General features: G+C 37.3%; 1 protein-coding gene across 4 annotated transcripts in view; it reads left to right on the forward strand.

Annotated features, from left to right (window-relative positions):
• The window catches only part of LOC150076433 (uncharacterized), an 840,218-nt gene that overhangs the window by 435,598 nt on the left and 376,745 nt on the right, over positions 1-27,875 (forward strand). For all 4 annotated transcript variants that reach the window (XM_090388172.1, XM_090388173.1, XM_090388175.1 and 1 more), the window contains exon 8: positions 24-141. In XM_090388172.1, coding sequence (XP_090244298.1) covers positions 24-141 — 118 coding nt within the window. The remainder of the gene's footprint in view (positions 1-23; positions 142-27,875) is intronic.

Here is a 27,875-nt window from a genome sequence, read left to right on the forward strand (position 1 = left end):
AATAAAATAAATTCATTTTGTAGGTAAATCTCAGGCAACACATGCAAATATCACACCAGAAACATCAAACTGCATAACATCAGCAAGCCATCTGACTTCTTCAGTAGTTCCAGAGAACATTAGTCAAGAAGAGAGTGTAAGGTATGTGTAAAATTTTTTAATGTAGCAAGGAGGTTTTTCTTATTGCATTTTGTGAAAGATTTTAATGCTGCAATCAACAGAAATCATAAGGCACAGTGTGTTTTAAAATATAAACACATTGAAGCCATCTCATAAAAGGGACGTTATCTTAGCAAAGAAATAAATTTTATAAACACCTGTATTACATAAATGTATTATATAAACATCATTATGATGTAGTGTATTGTATTTTGTTTACTCTGTTTTTTCATTGTAGGCAACAGAATATAATCCAAGTAATCAGGTGAACTCCATACACATTGAGGTAAAATCTGGACAGTTTGATATATATATATGAGGGATAATTTTCTTTTCTTACATGTACACTGTGACAAAAATTTTATGATCCCCCACTGGCTCTTTAGGGGTGAAAATATACACAAGGGGGGGGGGGGAATTCATCTTGCGAGTGTCATCCAGTCCAATTATTTTACCTTGATATGTCTTATTCATATTGTCTGTATACACTTTGTGAAGTATACATTATTATTGCTTTTACACCATCCTCCACAGGTTTGATTTTATTTCTACTTACTTTTTCTTCAACATCGCTCTTTTAAACTCTCTTTTATCGCTGTCAGTGTTATTCAGAAATTCATCCGTATATAAACAAAATAATAAAAAACCCAGAACCATACTCGTACATTAAGCAGCAAATTAAAAATTAGGATATAGATATAGATCTAAATTAATATCTTTTCTTCAAAAGATAGGTGGTATATCAACTTTTTTTTTCCAATCAAAAATTGAAATATTAATTCTTTTTCAAAAATAAATATTTAAATGAAAGTATTTTTCACGGTTTAAGCCATATTTTTATTTAAAGAACATTTTTTCTCTTTAAACTGTTCATGATATGCACGCACATTTGAGTTTTGCACCTTTATTATGTCTTATTTACCGAATACTTTTCTTCAAAATTTTTTCCAGCCATTCAAGTTATTATTATTATTAGATATATGATGCAAGGAAGCCTGAGGCTTATGCTGCACCAGCCAAAAAAAGGGGGGGGGGATTCTGAATTACCCTGAGAGAGAGAGAGAGAGAGAAGTAGAAGGGAATCACCAAGAAAGAGAAGAATGATGATATCTAGCTCAGGACCCTGGGTGTGCTTAATAATGTTTATTAAATATGCAGTATATCCATATATATAAGTTAGTAATTACTAATAATTTAATTTGAGGAATAGATTTTATTCATATATAAATATTTACTTCATGATTTGATGTTTATTAATTATATTTAAAAGAATAACATTTATTATAATTTTAAAAATATGTAGACTTTTTAAAATATACAGGGATTGCTTGAAAGTAGTGTCAATTGATTCCTTTTAAAGTTACAGGAAAGTTAGAATTTTTTCAAAATTATGAAATTCTAGTATTATATTAGTAGTGGCAAATGATGCAAGACAGCAAGCTTATACAGCATTAAAAAAAATAAAATAAAATAAAAAATAAATAAAAAAGCCTACACTTCCCATATCACCTGTCCATCTCTTCTAACAGTTTGTGTCAATTGTTGAAACAAACTCCTATATAGGAGTTTGTTCTGACAACTGACCACATGCTAGCTGAAGGCAGATTTTTTCCACACAGCTCCCTGCAACCATCCTTCCTCAGGTTTGAATTTATGCCCCTAATGTGTGTAGCCTAAGCAAGAGGAAGGATTCCATTAGCATTGAGCTTGCTGAATACATTCAGAGCCTTAAACACCTTAGTCAGATCTCTTCGCAGATGCCTAGTCTCCAGGTCTTGCAGTTAGTAGAACTGAAGCCAGATGTCAGACTAAAGGATTTTTGATATCTCTTCCCAAATTATGAGCAATATAACATACAAATTCACATTTTGTGTATTGTAAACAATGCAGTACAGTGCAGAATATTATAGTTGTACTTGGAGAGAATCACTTAATGAATAAAATATCCTTTGAATAAGTTAATTAAAAGTGAAATGCTATACATTGTCTCATTAAACAATACCTAATTAACCAAATTAAATTAACTCTTTTATACCACGTGTGAACATTACTATTATGCAACAAATGTGCTTGTGTGATGCACTACTGCTATTTGCAACCAAGCCATAACTAAATAGATATAAAATAAATAACACAAAAAGTGATTAAATTCAATTAACCAGCAAAATTCTATACTCACCCAGAGAAGCATAACATATATAATTCTACAAAAGGTAAAGCATAATGCATCCTCAAATACTGCAAGAACTCTACACTCGTGCACATATCCCAAAAAGCAAATATTGACACTCACTCCAAGATGAAAAAATAACAGAAAAGAGAAAGTTTTGGAGGAACTAACCCCTTCGGTGGGGAGCATCACCTATCATAAATTTCCAAATTGTTGAATTTTTATTCATGGCCTGACTGCTCTTAGTAATTAACAAATCTTGGATGCTCCCATGTTACCAAGAAAAACTGATGAAAATAAAAACACATGCTAGGGTAAGGTAAATATCCTCTAAAATGTAAAGAAAGTTACAAAATAAAATACAAAATGTATATTTCACTATCAACTAGGATGAATCAATGAGCCTAAAACATAATGTCCAAGTTGCAATTGCACCTTCACTTTTTTTTTTTAGGATTCTGTACTGTTCTGCCTCTCAGAGGGAGAATTAGCTTATGGTAGTCAGTTTTATTTAATCTCTATATTATTTAAAATTATATTATTTAACATTAGTAATGGACAATGATGCAAGAAAGCAAACTTATACAACATCAACCAAAAAAAATTTCCATTTTACCTATCCGTTCCCTCTATGTTTTATCGAGTTCTTCCTTGAATTTATTTAAGTTATCAACTTCCACAACAACAACAGATGGAAGTTTTGTTCTGGCAATTAACCACCTGCTGGCTAAAGGCAAATTTCCATACAGCTATTCTGCAATCATCTTTTTTCAATTTGAGTTTATGGCTGTGTGTAGTCTGAACAAAAGGAAGAATCCTACCAGCATTCAGCTTGTTCAATCCATTCAAAGCCTTAAAAACCTCATTCAGACCACCTTGCCTAGTCTCCAGACGCTTCATGTAGAACTGAAGCCTTTATTGGTAAGAACACCCTTTTGTCTCACTTGCCAATCTCATTGCCCTTCTCTGTACTCATTCAAGCAGCTTTATATCCTTCTTAAAATGAGGCATCCAGGCCTGTATGCAGTACTCAAGATGTGGCCTGACCATTGCCTTATACAAAGTGATAATCACCTCCTTGTCCCGGCTATAAAAACTCCTGTATGTCATTGACAAAATCCAATGAGCAGTCCTGGCAGCCTGTCTGCACTGCTCAGAGATCTTGATATCTGACTGCACAATTACCCCGTGCTTCTTCATTTTCCACTACCCCGAGTGCTTCTTCATTTTCCACTACCCTGAGTGCAGTACCATACAGTTGGTACATTATGCTAGGGTTACTGCTACCAATATGCAATTCTTTGCATTTATCAATGTTTCACTTCAATTGCCATTTCTCTACCAATCTGCCTGACTTTTCTAGATCCTGTTGCAGTATCATACTGTCATTACTGCCATTAACTACCCTGCCAACCTTTGTATCATCTGAAAACTTGGACATTTAGCTTGATATGCCTCCCTCAGTATCATTGATAAATGCAGAAAAGGACAATGTACCAACGTCGAACGCTGGGAAATTCCACTAATAACATTAGTCTATGAAGAGCAGTGCCCATCAGTTAACACTCTTTCTTCTCCTACTCAACCATCCCTTCAATCATAGCAGTAACTTTGCCCTTAATGGAACACTGCTCCTATTTGTACAGTGGTCTTTTATGTGTGGTAGTATCAAAAGCATTCCTGAAATCCAAGTATATGATATCAAAATAATTTTTTTCCATCCAGTTCCTCTGTGACCACATAGTATCCAATCAAATTGGTTCAACAAGACCTCCCCTTAACAAATCCATGCTGTGTCTGAATTATTACTGCAGTCTTGTCTAGATGATCCCGTATTACTTCTTTAACCAGTAACTCCATTATTTTCCCTTTTGGAATTGGGGATATAATTGCTCATCTCCAGCTTGCAGGGACCTCCCTTGAATCCAAGTGTACTTTCATAATTATGGCTAGGGGTGTGCTGACTTCCTTTGCTGCCTCCCTTAATATAATGGATAAATCCCATCCACCCTTGATGCCTTTCTTATGTTTAACTTCAACGATTTCTCTTCCACTTTCCTCTCACATATTACAAAATCATTTAACTTCCTGTTAGAGTTTGACAGACATGTGGCAACCACTTCCCTAAAGCATTCCACATGTGTGAATGTAGATGCAAAATGCCCATTCATTTTGTCAGCAACCTGAGCATGATCAGTTTGATTTATACCCTTCCTTACAGTGTTTACATGAGTAAAAGAGTCTTCACTGTCTTTCTTTGTATCCTTTGCCAATGATTTCTTGTAATCTGCTTTCGCTTGCCTAAACTCCTTTGTGACTTGATTACAGATTAGTTTATATCTGCCATTCATATCAGCCCTCTCTGTTGCCTGATAATTTATATGTATCCCATGCACTTTTCTTCTCTGTCATGAGTCTTATTAGTTCATCTGACATTCATTTAGGTCTATATCTTGTAGACTATTTCATTGTTGGTACAAAAAACGAGTATTTTGCATCTACATTCACGCATGAGGAGTTATTCAGGAAGGAGAATGATGTAGGTAAAGTAAACATTGGCAGCGAGCTGGATGATTTTGTAATAACTGAGAGGAAAGTGGAGGAGAGATTGTTGAGGATAAACATAAAAAAGGCACCTGGGGTGGATGGGATCTATCCAGTTATATTAAAGGAGGCAGCAAAGGAAGTATGCAATCCCCTAGCCATAATTATGAGAGCTTCTTTGGACTCAGGGGAGGTACCCATAGACTGGAGATGTGCAAATGTAACCCCAATTCACAAAGGAGCATCAAAGGCTGACACAAGTAATTATAGACCTGTTAGTTTAACTTCTGTTCCAGGTAAATTAATGGAGGCACTGGTTAAAGAAGCACTGCAGGATCATCTAGACAAGAATTCAGTTATAGCTCAGACGCAGCATGGTTTTGTTAAGGGCAGGTCTTGCCTGACCAATTTGATTGGATACTATGATGTAGTCACAAAAGAACTGGATGCAGGGAATAACTTTGATATTATATATTTGGATCTTAGAAAGGCTTTTGATACTGTTGCACATGGAAGACTGCTGCACAAATTGGAGCAGTGTGGCATTGGAGGCAAATTGCTGCTATGGATAAGGGGATGGTTGAGTGGCAGAAGACAGAGAAATCAATGGACACTGCTCAACGTGGACTAATGTTATTAGTGGAGTTCCTCAAGGTTCAGTGTTGGGTCCATTGTTGTTTTCGGTGTTTATGAATGATATTGATGATGGGATATCAAGTTTAATGTCTAAGTTTGCAGATGATACAAAGGTTGGCAGGGTCGTTAAGGACACTACTGACGCTATGCTGCTGCAACAGGATCTGGAAAGGTTGAACAGATGGGCTGAGAGGTGGCAAATGAAGTTTAACTTTGACAAATGTAAAGTACTACATATGGGAAACAGTAACCCCAGAGCAACGTATCAACTCTGCGGTACTACACTGACAGTGGTGGAGAATGAAAAGGACCTGGGGGTAATTGTGCAGGCAGATATGAAGTTCTCTGAGCAGTGCAGACGAGCTGCAAGAGTAGCTCATGGTGTCTTGTCAATGATATACAGGAATTTTTCTAGCAGGGATAAGGAGGTGATTATTCCCTTGTATAAGGCAATGGATAGGCCACATCTTGAGTACTGTATACAGGTCTGGAGGCCGCATTTCAAGAAGGATGTAGAGCTGATGGAACGGGTACAGAGAAGGGCAACAAGATTAGTAAATGGAACAAAGGGTTGCTCTTACGAAGAAAGGCTTAAATTTTGCAAATTACAGAGTCTGGAGACTAAGCACCGGCGAGGTGATCTGATAGAGGTGTATAAGGCTTTGAATGGTTTGAGCATGCTCAATGCCAATGGGATTCTTCATCTTTCTCAGAATAATCACCTCAGAGGGCATAAATTGAAATTGAGGAAGGGCGGATGTCGGATAGATGTGCGGAAATTTGCCTTTGGCCAGCGGGTGGTTGGTTGGTGGAACCGACTTCCATCACTTGTTGTTGAAGTTGATAGCCTAAACAAATTTAAAGCTCAACTGGACAGGTATTTCGAACGAACGGAGGGGTGAAATGAGAGAGGGGTTTTTTTTTTTTTTTTTTTGGCTGATGCTGAATAAGCTTGCTTTCTTGCATCATATGCCTCTAATAATGCTAATGCTAATGCTAAAGCCTAGTAGCTTCTGTGATTAATTCCTTGAATGCCTTCCAATTTAGAATTTGCCGATGGCAACATCATCAGTTGGTCCCACTCTATAGATTTTAAAAACTGTCTGAGGCCACTGTAGTCAATTTTACAAAAGCAAAAACCCTTCCCTTTACCCTGATGGTAGTTACATCTTTTAGGAAATCCAACATCAATACACTGCGGTCACTGCCACCTAGTGATTCTTTTATCTGCAGGTTTTTAATGCATGAATAATCACTGCTGATAATCAGATCAAGAGTATTACTCCCTCTAGTTGCCCCTCAAAACATTTTGCTGAAGTAAACAATCCTCGAATAAATCCACAAAAGTCTTGCTAGCATGCAAGTGACCAATCCACAAGTTCCAATCAGTATCTTGATAGTTAAAATCCCCTATTACAAGACATTCTGATTTACTGGCCCACTCTATTTCTCCACACAACTGTTCATTGTACTCATCAGAGTCATTAGGCCTATAACACACTCCTACTCTCATTTTCCCTTTCCGAGTGCTTATGTCACACCAAACTGACTGATCATTGTGCTGGCCACCCATGTCAATTGCATGCACTGCCTTAGATTTTATGTGCTTCTTAATTAAGAGCATAACCCCTCCCCTCCTGTTCTATCCTCTCTATTCTTTCTATGCACATTGCATTTCCCATATTCAAATTGTGCATCCCTTATAGCTCAATGACATCACTTTAGCTTCAGCATTAGTTGAGTTATATGATGCAAGAAAGCAAAGCTTATACAGCATCAGCCAAAAAAAAAAAAAAAAAACCCATCACTTTTCACCCATCCATTCATTCTAAATGTTTGTATAGTTTTGCTTTGAATTTATTTTAGCTGTCAACATCTACAATGACAGATGGAAGTTTGTTCCAGCAATCAACTACCCGATGGCTAAAGGCAAATTTCCGCACATCTGTTCTACAACTGTCTTTCCTCAATTGGAATTTATGTTCCCTCAGCCGATTAATCTGGGCAAGTGGAAGAATTGGTTGCAGTTTGATTTCTCTGATATCCCAACAAGGGGCTCACATCTGGTGAGTATGGGCTTGGCACACCCAGGGTCCTGAGCTGGATATCATTATTTTTCTCTTTTTTTTGGTGATTCTCTTCTACTTCTGAGGCGCCTCCGTAGCCAGGTGAGCAGGAGCAGCAGTGCGTAGCACACGCTTCTTGATTAGACTGGGGTTCGAGCCCATGACCACCAAATACGGAGGATGCGGAAAGGTCAGGGAATGGCCACCGCATATCCCAGGAGCAATACGGCCTTAGTTGCTAATGCTCCTAAAAACCAAATAACAAACAAACAAACAATTCTATTTCTGGCTCTCTCTCTCTCTCAGGGTAACTCGGAAATTTTTTTTTACCTGGTGCAGCATAAGCCTCAGGCTTCCTTGCACTGTATGGCTAGTAATAATAATATTAATAATAATAATTATAATAATAATGTCTGTATTTCATATCTTGAATAGCACTTCAAATTTGTCAAGACTATTTATTATGCTCCTATCATTGGTGTTCATTCAAGTATACATACATCTGTTTTTATCCTTAGTTATTACCTTAACACAGCTCATATACAGGGTGTCTCAAAAATATTGGTACAAACGTTTAGGGGAGGTAGGTAACATCTAAAAGAATGTGAATCGCATAGGAATCCATAACCAGAAACATCACTGTAAGTCGGTACATAGCACTGTTCATCAGTTCGCGAGAGGGAAAATTTCTAGTTTACTCATTCAAGCAGTAGTCACCGCACGAAGGGCATGCATCGATATACAAACTGTGAGCTGGCAGACATGCACCTAGTGTATGGATTAGCAAAGGGCCCACACGGTGTGCGCCCCCATTCGACACAACATCGCTTCACAATAAATGTGTGGGCAGGTATGGTCGGTGACTGCTTAGTCGGCCCAAACCTGTTACCATCTCGCATGAACTCCGCTAAATATTGGATCTTTCTTGAACAAGTTCTACCAGGGTTACTTGACGATGTTCCAGAAATGTGAGATGCAACGTTTGGTTTCACATGACCATTTGAACAGGCATTTTGGACGTCGATGGATTGGCCGTGGTGGACCCGTTGCCTGGCCCCCACACTCACCTGATTTATCGAGCCTTGATTTCTTTCTGTGGGTGGGGCCCTCAAATCCATCGTGTATGATCGCCTGTGGAGACGGAAATGGATCTTGTGGCGAGACTCATCTGCACTGCTGCTATTGTCAAAGAAACTCCAGGTGTATTCGACCGTGTCCGCCAATCCATGCTGCGTTGGTGTCACGCATGCATCACGTCTCATGGTGGAACCTTCGAGCATCTGTTGTAACATCATGAAATCTATCCATCTCGTACCCCACTGTTAATATTATGTCAAATAAATGTTTGCCGCTAATTACTGTCTTGTGTCATTTCTGCTTCTTGTGCCTCTGCTACTACTTTCCTGTGACGTTTCCGGTTATGGGTTCCTATGCGATTCACATTCCTTTAGATGTTACCTACCTCCTCTAAACGTTTGTACCAATATTTTTGAGACACCCTGTATTTACTTGTTCTATGATGACTTCCGGCAGTTTTCGAAATCGCCAGCACCTTACTTTCCAGGCTTCTGCTTATCAATATATTTTTTAATTTTAGCTTATTTACTCAGTGGTAGCAGTTCACAAGCATTGCTTGGTTGAGGTTGCAGGCATTTTTGGATGTGGTAAAGGAGTATACTTTAATTTTTTAATCATTAGGTGATCAGACTTTATGTTGTAGTTTCATATTTTATCTCTGATAGCACAATTTCCCCCATTGTTTCATACTCTTAAATATTGTTTTTCCTGTCTTTATTTCATTTTATTAATTTAGTTTTCCTAATTTTGTATGTTTGATTTCAAAGATTTAGCTTGATTTAATTTTATTTTAGTTTCATAAGTGTTTCTTTTAGTATTTGTTAGAAATTCAGTTGGATATTTGTATTATATTTTATGCTTGTCAATTGGTTGCCATTTGACAATGAAATATACAATTTGTATTTTATTTGCTTATAGTTGTTTCAGGACACATATTCAAGCATTGTTTTTAATTTCGTTGGTCTTTCTCTGTCATATAGAGGTATCCATGATCAGTTCACTTGCTACGAGCAGGTTGTGACAGAATTACAACATTTTCAGGAATCATAGTTCTTGTTTTTGTTTATACTCCAGCATGACCACCAGGTCAGAGGAGGTTACAGTAAATCAACAATACAAATGTTACCATATTTAGCAGTCATAGGCTTGAACTACGGTCCACTCCAAGAGCATGTGCTACTATGCTTTTGCTCCTGAGCACTTGGCTACTTGCTGATAACTCCTAATCAAAATGGTTAGCATGGTGCTTCCAAACTTTCTGTTGGGTTATTGGTCATCTTTGAGTGATTGTTGGTATTTGCTTTGGGATTTGTACGGATATAGTTAGATAGTATGAACCAGAGCTGTAATGCTCAATACGTTCTACATTTATATCAATATTTGTAAAATAATAAGAGAAGGTTACCTCAATATAGTATTTAGAACACTTCCGTATGATACTCTCCAGAAATTAAAACGAAAAAATCGAAAAACTTGCATTAGAGTAACAAATAATTAAAAATTAATTTAACACAATTAAAAATAAGGAAATTTATTTAAAACGAAAAAAATTGCAAAACGATATTCCTTCCTGGAGCTGACAATGCTTTTCGACCATATGTCGTGATCACCCCTATTCTTAATTTTCATTCCTGTGATCATGACATATGGTCGAAAAGTGTTGTCAGCTTCAGGAAGGAAAATCGTTTTGCAATTTTTTTCGTTAAATTCTTTTAAATAAATTTTCTTACTTTTAATTGTGTTAAATTGATTTTTAATTATTTGTTACTCTAATGTAAATTTTTCGATTTTTTTTTTCGTTTTAATTTCTGGAGAGTATCATATGGAAATGTTCTACATTCAATATTGAGGTAAACTCTCTTATTATTTTACAAAAAAACGGATGTAGTGTAGACTCCTTCATGATCCACAATATTAGACCCACACTGTTTGTATCAGGGATGAAAAAAGAAGCATTAAGGTAATTTGTATTATATTTTATACCTATAAGTTAATAATGCAGTTGTTAGCTTTAAATTAAAATCAATCAATCAATAATATTAATATTTTGTTGTATATTCATTACAAAAAAAAAAAAAAAAAAAAAAAAGTTCATAATATGACACCCTCACCAGAAAAGTGACACCTCAAAAAAATACACATTTTTAGATTAAGTACACTTAGAGTAGTAAATGTGATATTATTTCAGTCAGGGAAAGTGTTATAAGTTTAGTTCAACAGTGGCCATGATAGGTCGCATGTGTCACTTTGGCTGTTACTATGATCCCTGCAATATACAATATATCTTTGGCTTATTATTATTATTATTATTAGCCATATGGTGCAAGGAAGCCTGAGGCTTATGCTGTACCAGCAAAAAAAAAAAAAAAAAAAAAATTCCCACGTTACCCAGAGAGAGAGAGAGAGAGAGAGAGAGAGAGAGAGAGAAGCAGAAGGAAATCACCAAGAAAGCAAGAAAGAAAATAATGATGATATCCAGCTCAGGACCCTGGGTTTGCCAAGCCCATACTCACCAGATGTGAGCCCCAGGGCTAATACTAATTTTGAGTTGTCACTTTTCTTGCAGTGTGTGCAGTGTAATTAATTTTATAAATTTTTTTATTCAGTTGCTGAGCAGAAACATGGCATCACCAGGGTTTGAGTTTAGCTGTGTTTTTCTTCCTTGGATTAGAAATTCAGAGGCAAAAACCCTTGCTTGTTGTGGTGTTGTCAGGGAATAGAAAGAATTAAATCTTTCCCATTCTTTAACAGAGAGTGGAATATAATTGACAAAGACTGCATGAAACTGTATAATTTTTTTGAGATTGCCAAAATTATCGCCATTTAATCGTTAATTATCGCCAATCGTTTAAGCAACTAACAGTTGTCCTCCCATATCTCTGCCTTAAATTTCCAGCCCTGATTTCAAAATCTAAATACTTTTTTTTATTTTTTTTTATTTTTAATTATATATATTCTATTTTTTCTTAATACATACTTTTATTTTATATTTTTTTATATCTCACTTCTTAATATCCTTTGATGTGGTGCATCATGGGCTAAGTTGCCTTTATGTCATAAAAATTCAAATTAAATTTTTATATCTGTATTTATATCCTTATTATCTTGAAGGAGTCTGGTTGTGAATATACACTTTGTAAAGATAATTTTAATAAACAGCATAAAACGAAAATGCAGATGGTTTGTATGTATTGACAATAAACTACTTAAATTATACAGTAATTTTAAATTTATCACAGTGAATGGTATCCTGAAATATTATTGTTCTTTTAAGCTGTAATCCTGGGTATAACCTCCATGCACAAGTACATGGTGGGTGACCACCCAGCATGTACTTGTTGTGAACCAATGTAAGCAGGGGTCGAGGTGCGGCGCCCACACCACATGGAGGAATGCTGCCCCTCTATGTTACCAGACAGTACTAGGTGGTAGATGACTCTCATCAACCGGTGCAATACACCACTTTGATTATTGGAGGCTTGAAGTGGTGGAACCTATGTTTAGTCTCTAGAGCTAAGTTCCGGCCAACCCTTCCCTATCTCTTCCATCATGCAGTATGATTGACGACTTTTGAGGTTATGATGAACATCGTGGCGAGATCCAATATTCCTTACATTTCGAGAGTACAGCTCTAAAACGGTGTTTGCAGGCCGGCCGGTAGTTAGTACTCTGGACTGAACCTATTGGTAACTCTCTAGGAGGCTTCCAGATCAGCTAGTGTATAATCTTGCTACCTCTACTCTGCCAGATGGTGACTGGAGAGAGTCCGAGTAGTGTGTATGCGGGGAGCATTGTCGAGGCCACGTTATGCCTAGGATCTGGGTATATTCTTACTATGTGTACGCCATATCCAAAAATTTCATTACTTCATACAGCATGTCCCACCCACTTTTTCTTACTATTGAATACACCATGAATTGTTAAACTATCTGCGAAAAGATCTAAACCTCCAAAGCACTTCCTAATTCATTTCACAAATACGTGGTCTCAATTGTAATCTCAACGATGTCCATTTCCACTTGCAGTCAACCCCATGTACTTTTTCTGACAGAAACTCAGTTATCGGTTGATTCAAATACTGCTCATCTCAGTTGTCCAAATTATTCGCTGTATTGATTCCTTTCACCTCAAAGGTGGTACTTGTGCATATGTCCATTCTGATATTCCCTGTCAGAGACTTGGCAATTTGGATTCTCCTCTCTTTGATCTTCTCTGGCATAAAATCTCTCTCTCTACTTCATTGTGTCAAATTCATCTGTTGTCTCTACCGTTCTCCCAACTCCACTAATCACTTGGAGCTCTTTGACTTCCTCACTTTGCAACTTGACTTTCTCCAGTCCAACTTTCCTAACAGTGAGGTAATTTTCCTTGGTGATTTTAATGTTCACAACTCCAGCTGGCTTCCGTTTTCTAGTCACACCGACCCAGCTGGTTCAGATGCTGAGGCTTTTGCAATTACTAATGATCTTGCACAGATTGTTCATTTACCTACAAGAATACCAGACAATCTTAATCATACAGCCAATATGATTGATCTTTTTCTTACAAACCACCCTTCTAAGTACACGGTCGAAGTGAGAGGTCCTTTAGGCACTTCAGATTACAACTTGGTGATTGTCTCTTCTCCAATGGAACCTTTATCTCATGGCTATTCCCAACCTAGTGTTATTTGGCATTACAAGAATGCAAAATGGGATGACCTGCGAAACTTCTTTTCTTCTTTTCCTTGGTCGGATTACTGTTTCAAAACTTCTGATGCCAACGTTTGTTCAGATCGTGTCAGTGAAATTATTCTTGCAGGAATGGAATCTTTTATCTCACACTCCACTTTAAAATCTCGTCCTTTATCTAAACCTTGGTTTTCCAATAAATGTGTTAAGGCTGTTCAAGAGAAGAATGTTGCACATCGTAATTGGCTTGTTTCTAATTCTTCAGTTTCATTTTCTGCCTACACCAAAGCTTGCAACAATTGTAAAGCAGTTATTAACCACTCCAAACTAGAGTTTGAACAGGCTAAGAGTAGAAAACTTGCTTCGTGCCCTAATGGTAGCCGAGCATTCTGGTCTCTTGCCAAAACTATTGGACGCAACTTTTGCCCATCTCTGCTCCCACCTCTGTCCCAATCAGATGGTAATGTTGTCACTTCAGCCAAGTATAAAGCTGACCTGCTAGCATCCCATTTTTCTTCCAGCTCATGTATTAATGATCTTGATAAAACACCTCCCATCATTCCCAACACGCTCCATTCAATGCCTCCTGTGGTATTCCGTCAAAAGGATGTCAGAAGGATTTTGATGAATCTTGATGCCAAGAAAGGTCCAGGTCCCGATGGTATTTCTTCACTTGTTCTCAAAATCTGTGCTCCTGAAGTTACTCCTATTCTTGCCACCTTTTTTCAGTTTCTTATTCCAAAGGTGTTTTTCCTTCTGCTTGGAAATTTGCTCATATCCAGCCAGTTCCTAAAAAGGGTGACAAATCCCTCCCATCCAATTATCGTCCCATTTAAATTACTTCTACTCTTTCTAAAGTAATGGAGAAAGCAATTAACTGCCAACTCTTAAACTACATAGAATATCACCAGTGGATCGACACTGACGGAATCCATACTGGCGATCGTTGATCAGACTGAAGGTTTCTATGTTACCCATTTATGGACTAATTCAATGGAAAGGTTCGGTGAAACACAAATAGTTGCTCTTGATATCTCAAAGGCTTTTGATCGTGTTTGGCATAAAGGTCTTCTAAACAAGCTTCCATGTTATGGTTTGCCAACTGTTTTTAGTAATTGGTTATCAAGTTTTCTCTCTGATCACTCACTGAGGGTGATGGTAGATGGCTCTCTGTCTTCTAACTTCTCCACTAATGCCGGTGTCCCCCAAGGTTCAGTTCTTTCTCCCACCCTTTTCCTCTTGTATATTAATGACCTTCTTCCATTGACTGAAAATCCTATCCATAGTTTTGCCGATGATAGCACATTGCATTTCACTTTCCATTTGGAGAAACCTTGTCCTGCTCAATCAGCTTCAACTTCTCGAAAATCTGCTACTAATTCCTTAAATGCCAATCTTCAGGTAATTCTCCAGTGGGGCAAAGACAACTTAGTTGATTTCAACACTTCTAAAACTCAGTCTTGTCTTATATCTCGCAAAAAGGAATCTTCTGCTCCTGTGCTTATCTTTAGTGACACTCCAATTCCTAGGCAAAATGATATATCTCTTTTGGGATTACCCTGACTTCTAATCTCTCTTGACACAAGCACATTACAAATATTGCTTCCTCTGCGTCTAAAAAACTTGTTTTCTCTTTTGCTGTTGCCGTTGCTTTTCTTCCAAACAGCTGCTCACTCTGTATAAATCGCAAATCCGCCCAGCCATGGAATATTGTTCCCACATCTGGGGGTGGTGACCCCAAAACCTCTCTCAGGCTTCTTGATTCCATTCAGAAGAGGGCAGTTAGGTTAATTAATGATTCATCTCTAACAGAGTCTCTCCACTCACTGTCTCATAGACGTACTGTTTCTGCTGCATGCCTCTTCTGCAGATACTTCCATGGGCACTGTTCTTCTGAATTGGCTTCTATAATTCCCGCTCTCTCTTTCAAAACAGTCCAAACACGTGCAGCCACCATCCATTTACTGGCCAACTTCAAACTCACAGAACCAACTTTTCATCTTCCTCGTTTATCCATTTAACTGCCGTTTTCTGGAACAGCCTTCCTTCATACGTATTTCCTGAAATTTACAGTCTACAGAAGTAAAAGTCCAATGTCAACAAATAACTTCTTTCATCTTCTCAATCTCCAACACAAGCACGGTACTAAGTACTATAGGTTCTATTACCTCTCGTGTTTGGGATTTACATAAAAACAAAAAATTTTTTTTTGGAAGCTTTTAATGATGTTAAAATCTGCAGATAATTAATGATGTTAAAGATCTGCAGATAAATGAACCACTAGGTGGCAGTGATCACAGTGTTCTGAAGTGGGAGTTACTCAAAGAGGTAACTACCATTAGGGGTAAAGGGAAGGGGTATTGCTTTCGTAAAGGCGACTACGATGGACTGAGACAGTATTTAAATTCTATACAGTGGGATCAACTGATGATGTTACCAACAGCAAATTCAAAATGCTAAGCATTCAAAGAACTTATCTTGGAAGCTACTAGGCTTTACATACCAACTAAGAAATATTGTTCAAGGTTTAGGCCTAAATGGATGTCAGATGAACTAAAGAGGCATATGGCAGAGAAGAAAAATGCATGGGATACATACAAATTAACACGTGACACAGAAGCCTATAATAGATACAAGTTGATCTGTAACCAAGTTACAAAGGAGGTTAGGCAGGCGAAGGCAGATTACGAGAGATCCTTGGCAAGGGATGCGAAGAAAAACAGCAAAGAGTTCTTTACTTATGTAAACTCTAGAAGGAAGGGGATGAATCAGATTGGTCCACTTGATATCGATGGGTCAACTGTTGATGACCCTGCTCAGGTAGCTAACAAACTAAATGAATATTTTGCATCGACATTCACACATGAGGAGTTATTTAGCGAGGGGAATGCCAGAGGTGTATTCAACTCTAGCAGTAAGCTAGAGAATGTTTTAATAACTGAGAGTAAAGTGGAGGAAAAATTGTTGAAGATAAACACAAGAAAGGCACCTGGGGTGGATGGGATCTATCCAGTTATATTAAAGGAGGCAGCAAAGGAAGTAAGCAAACCCTTAGCCATAATTATGAAAGCTTCCTTGGACTCAGGGGAGGTACCCATGGACTGGAGATGTGCAAATGTGGCTACAATTCACAAGGGAGGATCAAAGGCTGACACAAGTAATTATAGACCTGTGAGTTTAACTTCTGTTCCCGGAAAATTAATGGAGGCACTGGTTAAAGAAGCACTGCAGGATCATCTAGACTAGACTTCAGTTATAGCTTGGACACAGCATGGTTTTGTTAAAGGGAAGTCTTGCCTGACCAATTTAATTGGATACTATGATGCAGTCACAAAAGAACTGGATGTGGGGAATAACTTTAATATTATATACTTGGATCTTAGAAAGGCTTTTGATACTGTTGCACATGGAAAACTGCTGCACAAATTGGAGCAGTGTGGCATTGGAGGCAAATTGCTGCTATGGATAAAGGGGTGATTGAGGGGGAGAAGACAAGAGTGGTAATTAATGGACACTGCTCATCGTGGACTAATGTTATTAGTGGAGTCCCTCAGGGTTCAGTATTGGGTCCTTTATTGTTCTCTGTATTTATAAATGATATTGATGATGGTATATCAAGCTTAATGTCCAAGTTTGCGAATGATACGAAGGTTGGCAGGATTGTCAAGGACACTACTGACACTATGCTGCTGCAACAGGATCTGGAAAGGTTGAGCAGATGGGCTGAGAGGTGGCAAATGAAGTTTAACATTGACAAATGTAAAGTACTACATATGGGAAACAGCAACGCCAGAGCAACGTATCAACTCTGTGGTACTACACTGACAGTGGTAGAGAATGAAAGGGACCTGGGGGCGGTTGTGCAGGCAGATATGAAATTCTCTGAGCAGTGCAGACGGTCTGCAAGAGTAGCTCATGGTGTATTGTCAATGATATATAGGAATTTTTCTAGCAGGGATAAGGAGGTGATTATTCCCTTGTATTAGGCAATGGTCAGGCCACACCTAGAGTACTGTATACAGGCCTGGAGGCCTCATTTCAAGAAGGATGTAGAGCTGCTGGAACAAGTACAGAGAAGGGCAACAAGATTAGTGAATGGAACAAAGGGATGCTCTTACGAAGAAAGGCTTAAGTTTTGCGAATTATAGTGTCTGGAGACTAGGCACCAGTGAGGTGATCTGATAGAGGTGTACAAAGCCTTGAATGGTTTGAGCATGCTCAATGCTGATGGGATTCTTCCTCTTGCTCAGAATAATCACCTGAGAGGGCATAAATTCAAATTGAGGAAAGACAGATATAGGATAGATGTGCGGAAATTTGCCTTTAGCCAGCGGGTGGTTGGTAGGTGGAACAGACTTCCATCCCTTGTCGTGGAAGTTGATAGCCTAAATACGTTTAAGGCTCAGCTGGACAGGTATTTCGAATGAACAGAGGGGTGAAGTGGAAGTGGTTATTTTTTATTTATTTATTTTACTTTTTTTTTTTTTTTTTGGGCTGATGCTGCATAAGCTTGCTTTCTTGAATCAAATGCCTCTACTAATGCTAATGCTAATGTTCTGCTTTTTTTTAAATTGCTAGTTGAAGTTGAATTGTTAGTGTCTGTTTTATTTATAATTTCTGCAGAACTGTCTTTATATATGGTGATGGTGGTACTGTATCTTATTTATTTCCTATCTGAGAGAGAGACAGAAAAGATGCCTATAGAGACATGCAGGTCATATGGTAGTCAAACAGTAACAGTAATAAATAATAGTTAACCAGGTATGAATGAAACATTTTTTAAAAAAGATGTATTATATGACTCTAGAAGGAAAGGGTTGAATCAGATTGGTCCACTGGATATTGATGGTTCAACTGTTGATGATCTTGCTCAGGTGGCTAACAAACTAAATGAGTATTTTGCATCTACATTCACACATGAGGAGTTATTCAGGGAGCGGAATGCGAGAGGTGAATTAAACTCTAGCAGTGAGCTAGATGATTTTGTAATAACTGAAAGGAAAGTGGAGGAGAAATTTTTGAAGATAAACATAAAAAAGGCACCTAGGGTGAATTGGATCTATCCACTGATATTAAAGGAGGCAGCAATGGAAGTTAGGAAACCCTTAGCCATAATTATGAGAGCTTCTTTGGACTCAGGGGAAGCACCCATGGACTGGAGATGTGCAAATGTGACCCATTTCACAAAGGATGATCAAAGGGCAATACAAGTAATTATAGACCTGTGAGTTTATTTTCTGTTCCAGGAAAATTAATGTAGGCACTGGTTAAAGAAGCACTGCAGGTTCATCTAGACAAAACTTCAGTTATAGCTCGGATACAGCATGGTTTTGCTAAGGGAAAGTCTTGCCTGACCAATTTGATTGGATACTATGATGTGGTCACAAAGGAACTGGATGCAAGGAATAACTTTGATATCATATATATGGATCTTAGAAAGGCTTTTGATACTGTTGCACATGGAAGACTGCTGAACAAATTGGAGCAGTGTGGCATTGGAGACAAATTGCTGCTATAGATAAAGGGATGGTTGAGTGGGAGAAGACAGAGCGTGGTAATCAATGGCCACTGCTCGTCGTGGTCTAATGTTATTAGTGGAGTCCCTCTGGGTTCAGTGTTCGGTGCATTGTTGTCTTCTGTATTTATAAATGATATTGATGATGGTATATCAAGCTTAATGTTCAAATTTGCAGACTATATGAGGGTTGTTAAGGACACTAATGACAGTACACTACTGCAACAGGATCTAGAAAAGTTGAGCAGATGGGCTGTGAGCAGTGCAGATGGTCTGCAAGAGTACCTCATGGTGTCTTGTCAATGATATAGAGGAATTTTTCTAGCAGGGATAAGGAGGTGATTATCCCCTTGTATAAGGCAATGGTCAGACCACACCTTGAGTACTGTATACAGGTCTGGAGGCCTCATTTTAGGAAGGATGTAGAGCTGTTGGAACGAGTACAGAGAAGGGCAACAAGATTAGATAGCAAACAAACTGAATGAGTATTTTTCATCTACATTCACACATGAGGAATTATTAAGGTTTGAAAATGGCAGAAGGTTATAAAATTGTAGCAGGATACTTAATGATTTTGTAATAAATGAAAGCCAAGTGGAGGAGAAATTGTTGAAGTTAAACATAAGAAAAGCACCTGGGGTGGATGGGATCTATCCAGTTATATTAAAGAAGGCGGCAAAGCAACTAAGCAAACCCTTAGCTATAATTATGAGAGCATCCTTGGATTCAGGGGAGGTTCGCACGGACTGGAGATGTGCAAATGTATCCCCAATTCACAAAGGGGGAATCGAAGGGTAACACGAGTAATTACAGACCAGTTAGTTTAACTTCTGTTCCGGGTAAAATAATGGAGTCACTGGTTAAAGATGCAATGCAGGATCATCTAGACAAGACTGCAACAATAATTCAGACACTGCATGGGTTTGTTAAGGGAAAGTCTTGTCTGACAAATTTGATAGGATATTATGATGTGGTTACAAAGGAACTGGATGCAAAAAATAAATTTAATATCATATATTTGGATTTCAGGAAAGCTTTTGACACTGTTGCGCATGGAAGACTATTGTACAAATTGGAACAGAATGGTATTAAGGGTAAGTTGCTACAATGGATAAAAGGATGGTTATGTGGGAGAAGACAGAGGGTGGTAATCGATGGGTGCTTCTCTACGTGGACTAATGTTATTAGTGGTGTCCCACAGGGTTCGGTGTTAGGTCCACTGTTGTTTTGTATATTTATCAATGATATTGATGAAGGTATATCAATATGGGTAGAAGTAACCCCAGAGAAACATACCAACTGTGTGGTACTACACTTAAGGTGGTAGAAAATGAAAAAGACCTGGGAGTAATTGTTCAGTCAGATGTGAAGTTTTCTGAGCAATGCAGACAGGCTGCCAGGGCAGGTCATGAGGTTTTGTCAATGATATATAGGAATTTTGCTAGCATGGAGAAGGAGGTGATTGTCCCTCTGTATAAGGCAATGGTCAGTTCACTCCTTGAGTAATGCGTACATATCTGGAGGCCTCATTTTAGGAAGGTTGTAGATTTACTTGAGCGTGTACAGAGAAGGGCAACAAGATTGGTGAGGGGAATGAAGAGATCCTCTTACCAAGAGAGGCTTAAGTTCTGCAAATTGCCGTGGCTGGAGACTAGGCACCTGCGCGGTGATCTGATTGAGGTATATAAGGCCTTGAATGGGTTGAGCACGCTGAATTCTGATGGGATCCTTCCACTTGTTCAGATTGCGAACCTAAGGGGGCATAAATTCAAATTAAGAAAAGACAGATGTAGAATAGATGTGCGGAAATTTGCATTTAGCCAGCGGGTGGTTAATTGCTGGAACAAACTTCCATCTGTCGTGGAAGTTGATAGGTTGAATAAATTTAAGTAGGAACTGGACAGGCATTTGGAGGGAATGGTGTGATTTTTTTTTTTTTTTTTTTTTTTTTTGGCTGATGCTGCATAAGCTCATACATTTGCTTTCTTGCATCACATGCCACTACTACTACTACTAATAACAAATAAATATCTGTATAATTACAGTTTTAGTTATGCTAATGATATTTATGACAAATGTCACATAACTGCCAAAATACATTACTCTAAATTATCATTTTCTGAAAGTATTCTTTTTCAAGTTTTTTATTTTTAGCATTTAAATGCTATACCTATAATTATTGCTCAAATGCTATACCTATAATTATTGCTCAAATGCCCTATACCAATACCAAAATTCGACTTGAAAAATTACCAATTAAATGCAATATAATCAAGTAAAATTAATTAAGTCATTTTTATTTGCTGATCTTATTTTAAAACTGTTTGTTTTTGTAACAGAAAACATGATCTTCAAATTGAAATAGGTATTTGTCATTAAAATTTTTATTTTTTATATTCTTTCTACAAAATTAATCTAATAAGGTAAATTTTTACTTATTAAAAACTAATAAAGATATAAAATTATATTCATATATTTTTACAATATAGTAGAAACTTACGGGATTCTGGGCTGTTGGGATACTGGTCGTCGGGATTTTGGGCCAAACCCAGTTTAAATAAATTCAAGGAGGAACTGGACAAACTTTTAAAGGGAATGGATGTGTGAAATTGTTTTTTTTTTTAGCTGATGCTATTTAAGCCACATACCACATAACCTTATTCCCCATACCACCTTAAAATCCCATCCTTTATCTAAACCTTGGTTTTCTAATAAATGTGCTAAGGCTGTTCAAGAGGAAGGATGTTTCATATTGTAATTGGCTTTTTTCCAATTCTTCAGTTTTATTTTCTGCTTCCACCAGAGCTCGCAACAATTATAAAGCAGTTAATAATCAGTACAAACTATTTTGAACAGGCTAAGAGTAAAAAACTTGCTTCTTTCTCTAATGGTAGTTGAGCATTCTGGTCTCTTGTCAAAGGTATTGGCCACAGTTTTTGCCCAACTCTGCTCCCACCTGTTTCAAAACTAGATGGTTCTATTGTCACTTCAGCAAAGGATAAAGCTGACCTGCTAGCATTCCATTTTTATTCCAACTCTTGTATTAATGATCTTGGTAAAAGACCTCCCACCATTCCCAGCCCACCCCATTCAATGCTTCCTGTGGTCTTCTGTCAAAAGGATGTCAGAAGGAGTTTGACCAATCTTGATGCTAAGAAAGCTCCAGGTCCTGATGGTATTTCTCCACGTGTTCTCAAAACCTGCACTCCTGAATTTTTTCCTGTTCTTTGCTGCCTTTTTTCCCTTTCTTATTCCAAAGGTGTTTGTCCTTCTGCTTGGAAATTTGCTCAATTTTCCAAAAGGGTGACAAATCCCTCCCATCCAATTATCGTACCATTGCAATTACTTCTACTCTTTCTAAAGTAATTGAGAAATCAATTAACCGCCAGCTCTTAAACCCTTCCCGGAACATTTTTTTTCGGAAATTGTGCCATAACGGATTGACTTTTTTTTTTTTTTTTACAGATTAAAAGTATGCATCATGCGACTACTCGTATAGTTTTTTTGTATTTTTTATTAATATTTTTGTATGAAATACATGGGAGTTATTAACCCATTTGAGCTATTCCGAGTTATCTCGTGTATGCCAGAAAGTGTGCAAATTATACAGATTTTTTTAATAAATTAGCACTTTAGCTAAAAGAAAGTCACAGAAAAAGTCTTCATTACTCATTATATAAATAAATTTAAAAAATCAAGTGAATCAATAAATTTAAAAAATCAAAAAATCCTGCACAAGCAGTAATCGCGAACTAACTACATTCTGACACGCTGCTGCCACAAGTGGACAGGCAAGGTAAGCATCTCTTACGGGTGGGAGTTCAAGAGGGCGGCGAAATATTTTTTGATATTGTTTTTGTGAATTATTTTCATGAGTTCAGTATTCTGCATTTAGGATGGCAAATTATATTTTGCTTACTGGTGGCACAGGAACGCTCACTACTGTTCTGACATTGCTGTACAATATAAGTAAAACTAAAGCTAGTCATTTGCCGCCAGGTGTAAGAAAATCTTGAGAACACTGGAGATTTACCTGCCTAATGCAGAATTGGCTAGATAAATGCCAGAGAAGATACTTTTCATCCTAAATTTGGAGATATTGTTGTTTACTTCATGTATTATTGTATCCCGAGATATTTCGTGTAGTTCCAAATAACTTTTAAAACTAGAAATGAGATATCCCAGTATAATGCATGAAGGGGTTAATGTTGTTGTTTGTTATTTGGTTTTTAAGAGCATTAGCAACTAAGGCCATATTGCTCGGGGATATGCGGTGGTCATTTTCTGACCTTTCCGCATCCTCCGTATTTGGTGGTGACGGGCTCGAACCCCGGTCTAATCAAGAAGCGTGTGCTACGCACTGCTGCTCCTTCCCACCTGGCTACGGAGGCGCCTGGAAGGGGTTAAACTATCTAGAAACCTTCCATCTGATCAAGAATTGCCAGTAAGGATTTCATCGGTGTCGATCCACTGGTGATATTCTGGCTTATGTTACCCATTTATGGACAAATTCAATGGAAAAGTTCGGTGAAACGCAAGCAGTTGCTCTTGACATCTCAAAGACTTTTGATCGTGTTTGGCATAAAGGTCTTGTTAACAAGCTTCCATCTTATGGATTGCCAACTGTTTTTTGTAATTGGTTATCCAGTTTTCTCTCTTATCACTCACTGAGGTTGATGGTAGATGGCTCTCTGTCTTCTAACTGCTCCACTAATGCTAGTGTCCCCCAAGATTCAGTTCTTTCCCCCACTCTCTTTTCCTCTTGTATATTAATGACCTTTGATTAACAGCAAATTCCATTCATAGTTTTGCTGATGATAGCACATTGCATTCCACTTTCCAGTTTAAGAAACCTCGCCCTGCTCAATCAATTTTACTTCTCAAATATCCGCTACCAATTCCTTAAATGCCAATCTCCAGGTAATTTTCCAGTGGAACAAAAACAAATTAGTTGATTTCAATCCTTCTAAAACTCAGTCCTGTCTTATACCTCTCAAAAAGAATTCTTTTGCTCCTATGCTTATATTTGGTGACACTGATTTCTAGGCAAGATGATATATCTCTTTTGGAGATTATCCTGACTCCTAACCTCTTTCTTGGCACAAGCACATTACAAATATTGCTTCCTATGCTTCTAAAAAACTTTGTTTTCTCTTTCACTCTGTGTCACTTTTCTTCCAAACAGCTGTTCACTCTACAAATCGTAAATTTGCCCTACCATGGAATATTATTCCCACATCTGGGGCGGTGCTCCCAAAACCTCTCTGTCTTCTAGATTCCGTTCAGAAGAGGGCAGTTAGGTTAATTAATGACTCATCTGTAACAGAGTCTCTCCATCTCATAAATGTTCTGTTTCTGCAGATACTTCCATGGGCACTGTTCATATGAATTGGCTTCTATAATTCCCGCTCTCTCTTTCAAAACAGTCCGAACACTTTCCGCCACCAGCCAACATCAATTTACTGTCTATCTTCAGACTCACAGAACCAGCTTTTTATCTGCCTTGTTTATTCATTCAACTGCCGTTTTCTAGAACAACCTTCCTCTATACGTATTTCCTGAAAATTACAGTCTACAGAAGTCCAAGTCTAATGTCAACATATATCTTCTTTCATCTTCTGAACCTCCAACCCATGCACAGTACTAAGTACTGTAGGTTCTTATACCTCTTGTGTGTGGGGGTTTCTTAAAAAAAAAAAAAAAAAAAAAAAAGCACATACGCTTGATTTCTTTCATCACATGTCTCCATTATTACTACTACTACATCTATTCATCTGAATAGTTAAGTGTAAAAGTAAAGTACTATGGTGCAAAGTATTACTGTTTGACGTCTCTGCCCATAATGTTCCTATTTAACTACTCACTGACCAGATTATTTGCATGTTTTGCTAAAATAGCTGATGCATTTGCATCTCTTTCAGGTCAGGGAATGACCACCGCATATCCCTGGAGCAACATGGTTGCTCCTTAGTTGCCAATGCTCCTAAAAACCAAACAACAACAACAGCATCTCTTTGAAATCTTTGAGGACATTCAGAACAAGGATTGTTTGCAATATTTATCTAATATCCTTAAAAATATTGTTCAGTAGGAATTTGGCACTATTTTTATTGCTAAAAAAGATTTTAGCACTAAATTTCTACTGAATGTGTGACATGACTTTGAGTTTTGAGGGTTGAGCTGATGGAAATCATCACAGACCTCCCACTGACTTTGAACAATAGGAACACAACAGTAATACGAGTTGATCTTTGTCTTACATTTTGTAAGCTGAAATTCTTGCCACAATCCTATTTAATCTGCATTACCATAACATGCACCTGCACACACAATGTATAATCAAATCATGATGACTGACACAGAAATAAACAAAATTTCACAACAATTTAATGCTGCCAATTTCAAGGTTTGTTTTTACCACTGCTTCCTCCTTCTGGTGGTTCTGAATAATCAGTTTATTATTAAATGTTTCTATGGCAATAGACTTGCAGATAGCTTTATTCTTAAACTTTTCCATTACTACATTAACTTGTGTAACACTCACTATTGTTTAATAGTAAGTAGAATAATTCTATCTAGTTCTTTAAGAGAAAAATTAAAGTATGTTTTAATATAACATAGAATGTGATTTAAAGTAACAGAATATGTCATTTGGGTTGAAGTTTAATATACACTTTGCCACCTTTATTAATTTTTCACAGGATAAAAAGCCCATAGAATGGAATTTTCTTGTAGCAGGTTGACCCTCCTCTCTTGCTGTTTGATCCTTTCTTCTATGCAATTCTGTTATTGTTACTTTAATTTTGGTGCACTCGTGCATAATTTTCTGAAATACAGAACTTTGCCTTACCTTTACTTATCATGTGTTGATTTCTTAGTTACTTTAAAATATCAGCGATTGTGCCTCTTTGGTAACAAGGGATTGTACTACCTCTGTGGCACCCAACTTTCTTTTTTATTTCTCAGAAAGGTAATTTTTTAATTCTAATTGGTGTCAATCAGTGCTTGACCATTTTTGTAATGGATTGATGTTTTTCGTTCTTCTTAATAAATTTTTATTTTATTTTATAAATGTATTTATTGAAAAATGCATTTTTTCTGCATTATTTTCAATTAAAATTTTTATTAATTTTGCTGAAAAAATGTTATAAATTAAAATATAAATATGAAAGTTTAGTTCCTTCCATTTTTCAGTTATAAATTTTTAATCACACAAAATTTCAAGTGTACATAGGCATATATCACTTTTTATATGCTGCACATATAATAAAAAAAATATATATAGCTTCGATTTGAGTTAAGTGTGCAAAAATTTAAAAATTGTGTATGTTATTTATGAGATTTTTCTGTATGTATGTGGTTTTTGTTATTGGACATGTCTACTGGCCTATCCTTTGATTGCTGCAAAGACAGAGCATGGTAGTATTACTTGTATATACTTATTTTGTGTACATGTTATGTGCTTTGGTCACAGGCAGTGGTATAGTGGTTTAGCTAACAATAGGTAAAATGAGGTAAGGAATTAGGATAGAAGTAGACCACACTTATCCTCATATAAACTAATAGCCCAGATTATGAAAAAAAATATATTTGGAGGAAAGTGACAGTATATGAATGAAGAATATAAAGTTAGTGCTTGGGTAATCCAGGAGCATAATTTCCCATTTGTATGTGTATGTATACATGTGTGTTTGGTGTTAAATGTCTCTCTGCAAACTAGTATAATTTCCAGAATTGCTCAGTCTATGTCTCAGTGATTTCAGCACCTTAGCAACAGTGGCAGCTCGTGACTCTGATGTGTGGGGGTGCTGCTTCTTAAAGTTACATTAAATTGCATGTAGACATAGATGGTAATAAAATAAGAAAGTTAAAAATACTACAGTATATTAACTGGACACTTTCCATTAATAGACTTGGGTAATCTTGAAATTTTATTTAAAAATAAAATCCACTCTTTGGTTTTTATTTGCTGAAAATAGATTAATAGCTTTTTCATTCAAGTTTGGTACACTGTTCAAATTGGCCCTACTCGCTCCACAGTTCCTTTGACTCATTTTATCACCTCTAAAAAGTGTATTGGCAACCTGCCAACGAGGCATTGACTCAATCACTGGGGCCAAAATGTGGAACTCTGTAGTGCACAGTTTCACCTATGTTTAAACTTCAAAGTTGAAAATAGTTTCTGGTTTTTATTTGTTTATTCTTGAAATGATTATTGGAAATAGAGGATGAGTATACTATATGTGGGACCTGTTAATAAAAATATTCATTGCCTTGCATTGTTCTTTGCAAAATTTCATATAACTCTGTTGACTGTATATTTAGATTTAAAAGCTGGGGGTGCTGGACTTCCACAGTGCCTACCAGTGAGCCGCCCCTGCTTAGCAATCATGTGGTCATAACTTGTTGAGACTTGATCATATACAGCAGTAGTGAGAATTCATTTATTCATTGAGAGAGTGCAGAAATCTTTGACTTTTGTTTTCATACTATTAGTTTTACTGCAAAGATACTTTTCTAACACGTGCATGCATGTGTGTGTGATAGAGAGACTAGTATACTGGAGGCCTTGCAGTGTTTCACCCAGGTGTGAACCAATGTAAACAGTGATCGAGGTGTAGCGTTTACACCACACAGAGGAATGCCACCCCACTGTGTCACCATGCAGTACTAGGTAGTAGGTGACTCGTCAGTAGGTGCAGTACCACTGCTTTGCTCATTGGAGGCTTGAAGTGATGAAACCCCTGTTTAGCCAGATCAAAGCTTCAGCACCCCCCATCATGCAGTATGATTGATGTCTTTTGAGGTTATTTAGGTTATGATGGACATCGTAGCAAGACCAATCATCCTTACATTTCAAGGGTATAGCTCTAAAATGGGGTTTGCAGACTAGCTGCTAGAGAGTTCTTAGTAATGCTCTAGGAGGCATCTGGATCAGCTAGTGTATAATCTTGTTTCCTCTATTTTGCTAGACAGTGATTGTAGGGAGCCAGAGTATGTGTAGGGGAGCTTGTCGATGTCATGTTATGTCAAGGGGG

This window comes from Mastigoproctus giganteus, chromosome 13 (genome assembly GCF_048544385.1).
Source record: "Mastigoproctus giganteus isolate SK-2022 chromosome 13, ASM4854438v1, whole genome shotgun sequence".
NCBI lineage: Eukaryota > Metazoa > Arthropoda > Arachnida > Uropygi > Thelyphonidae > Mastigoproctus > Mastigoproctus giganteus.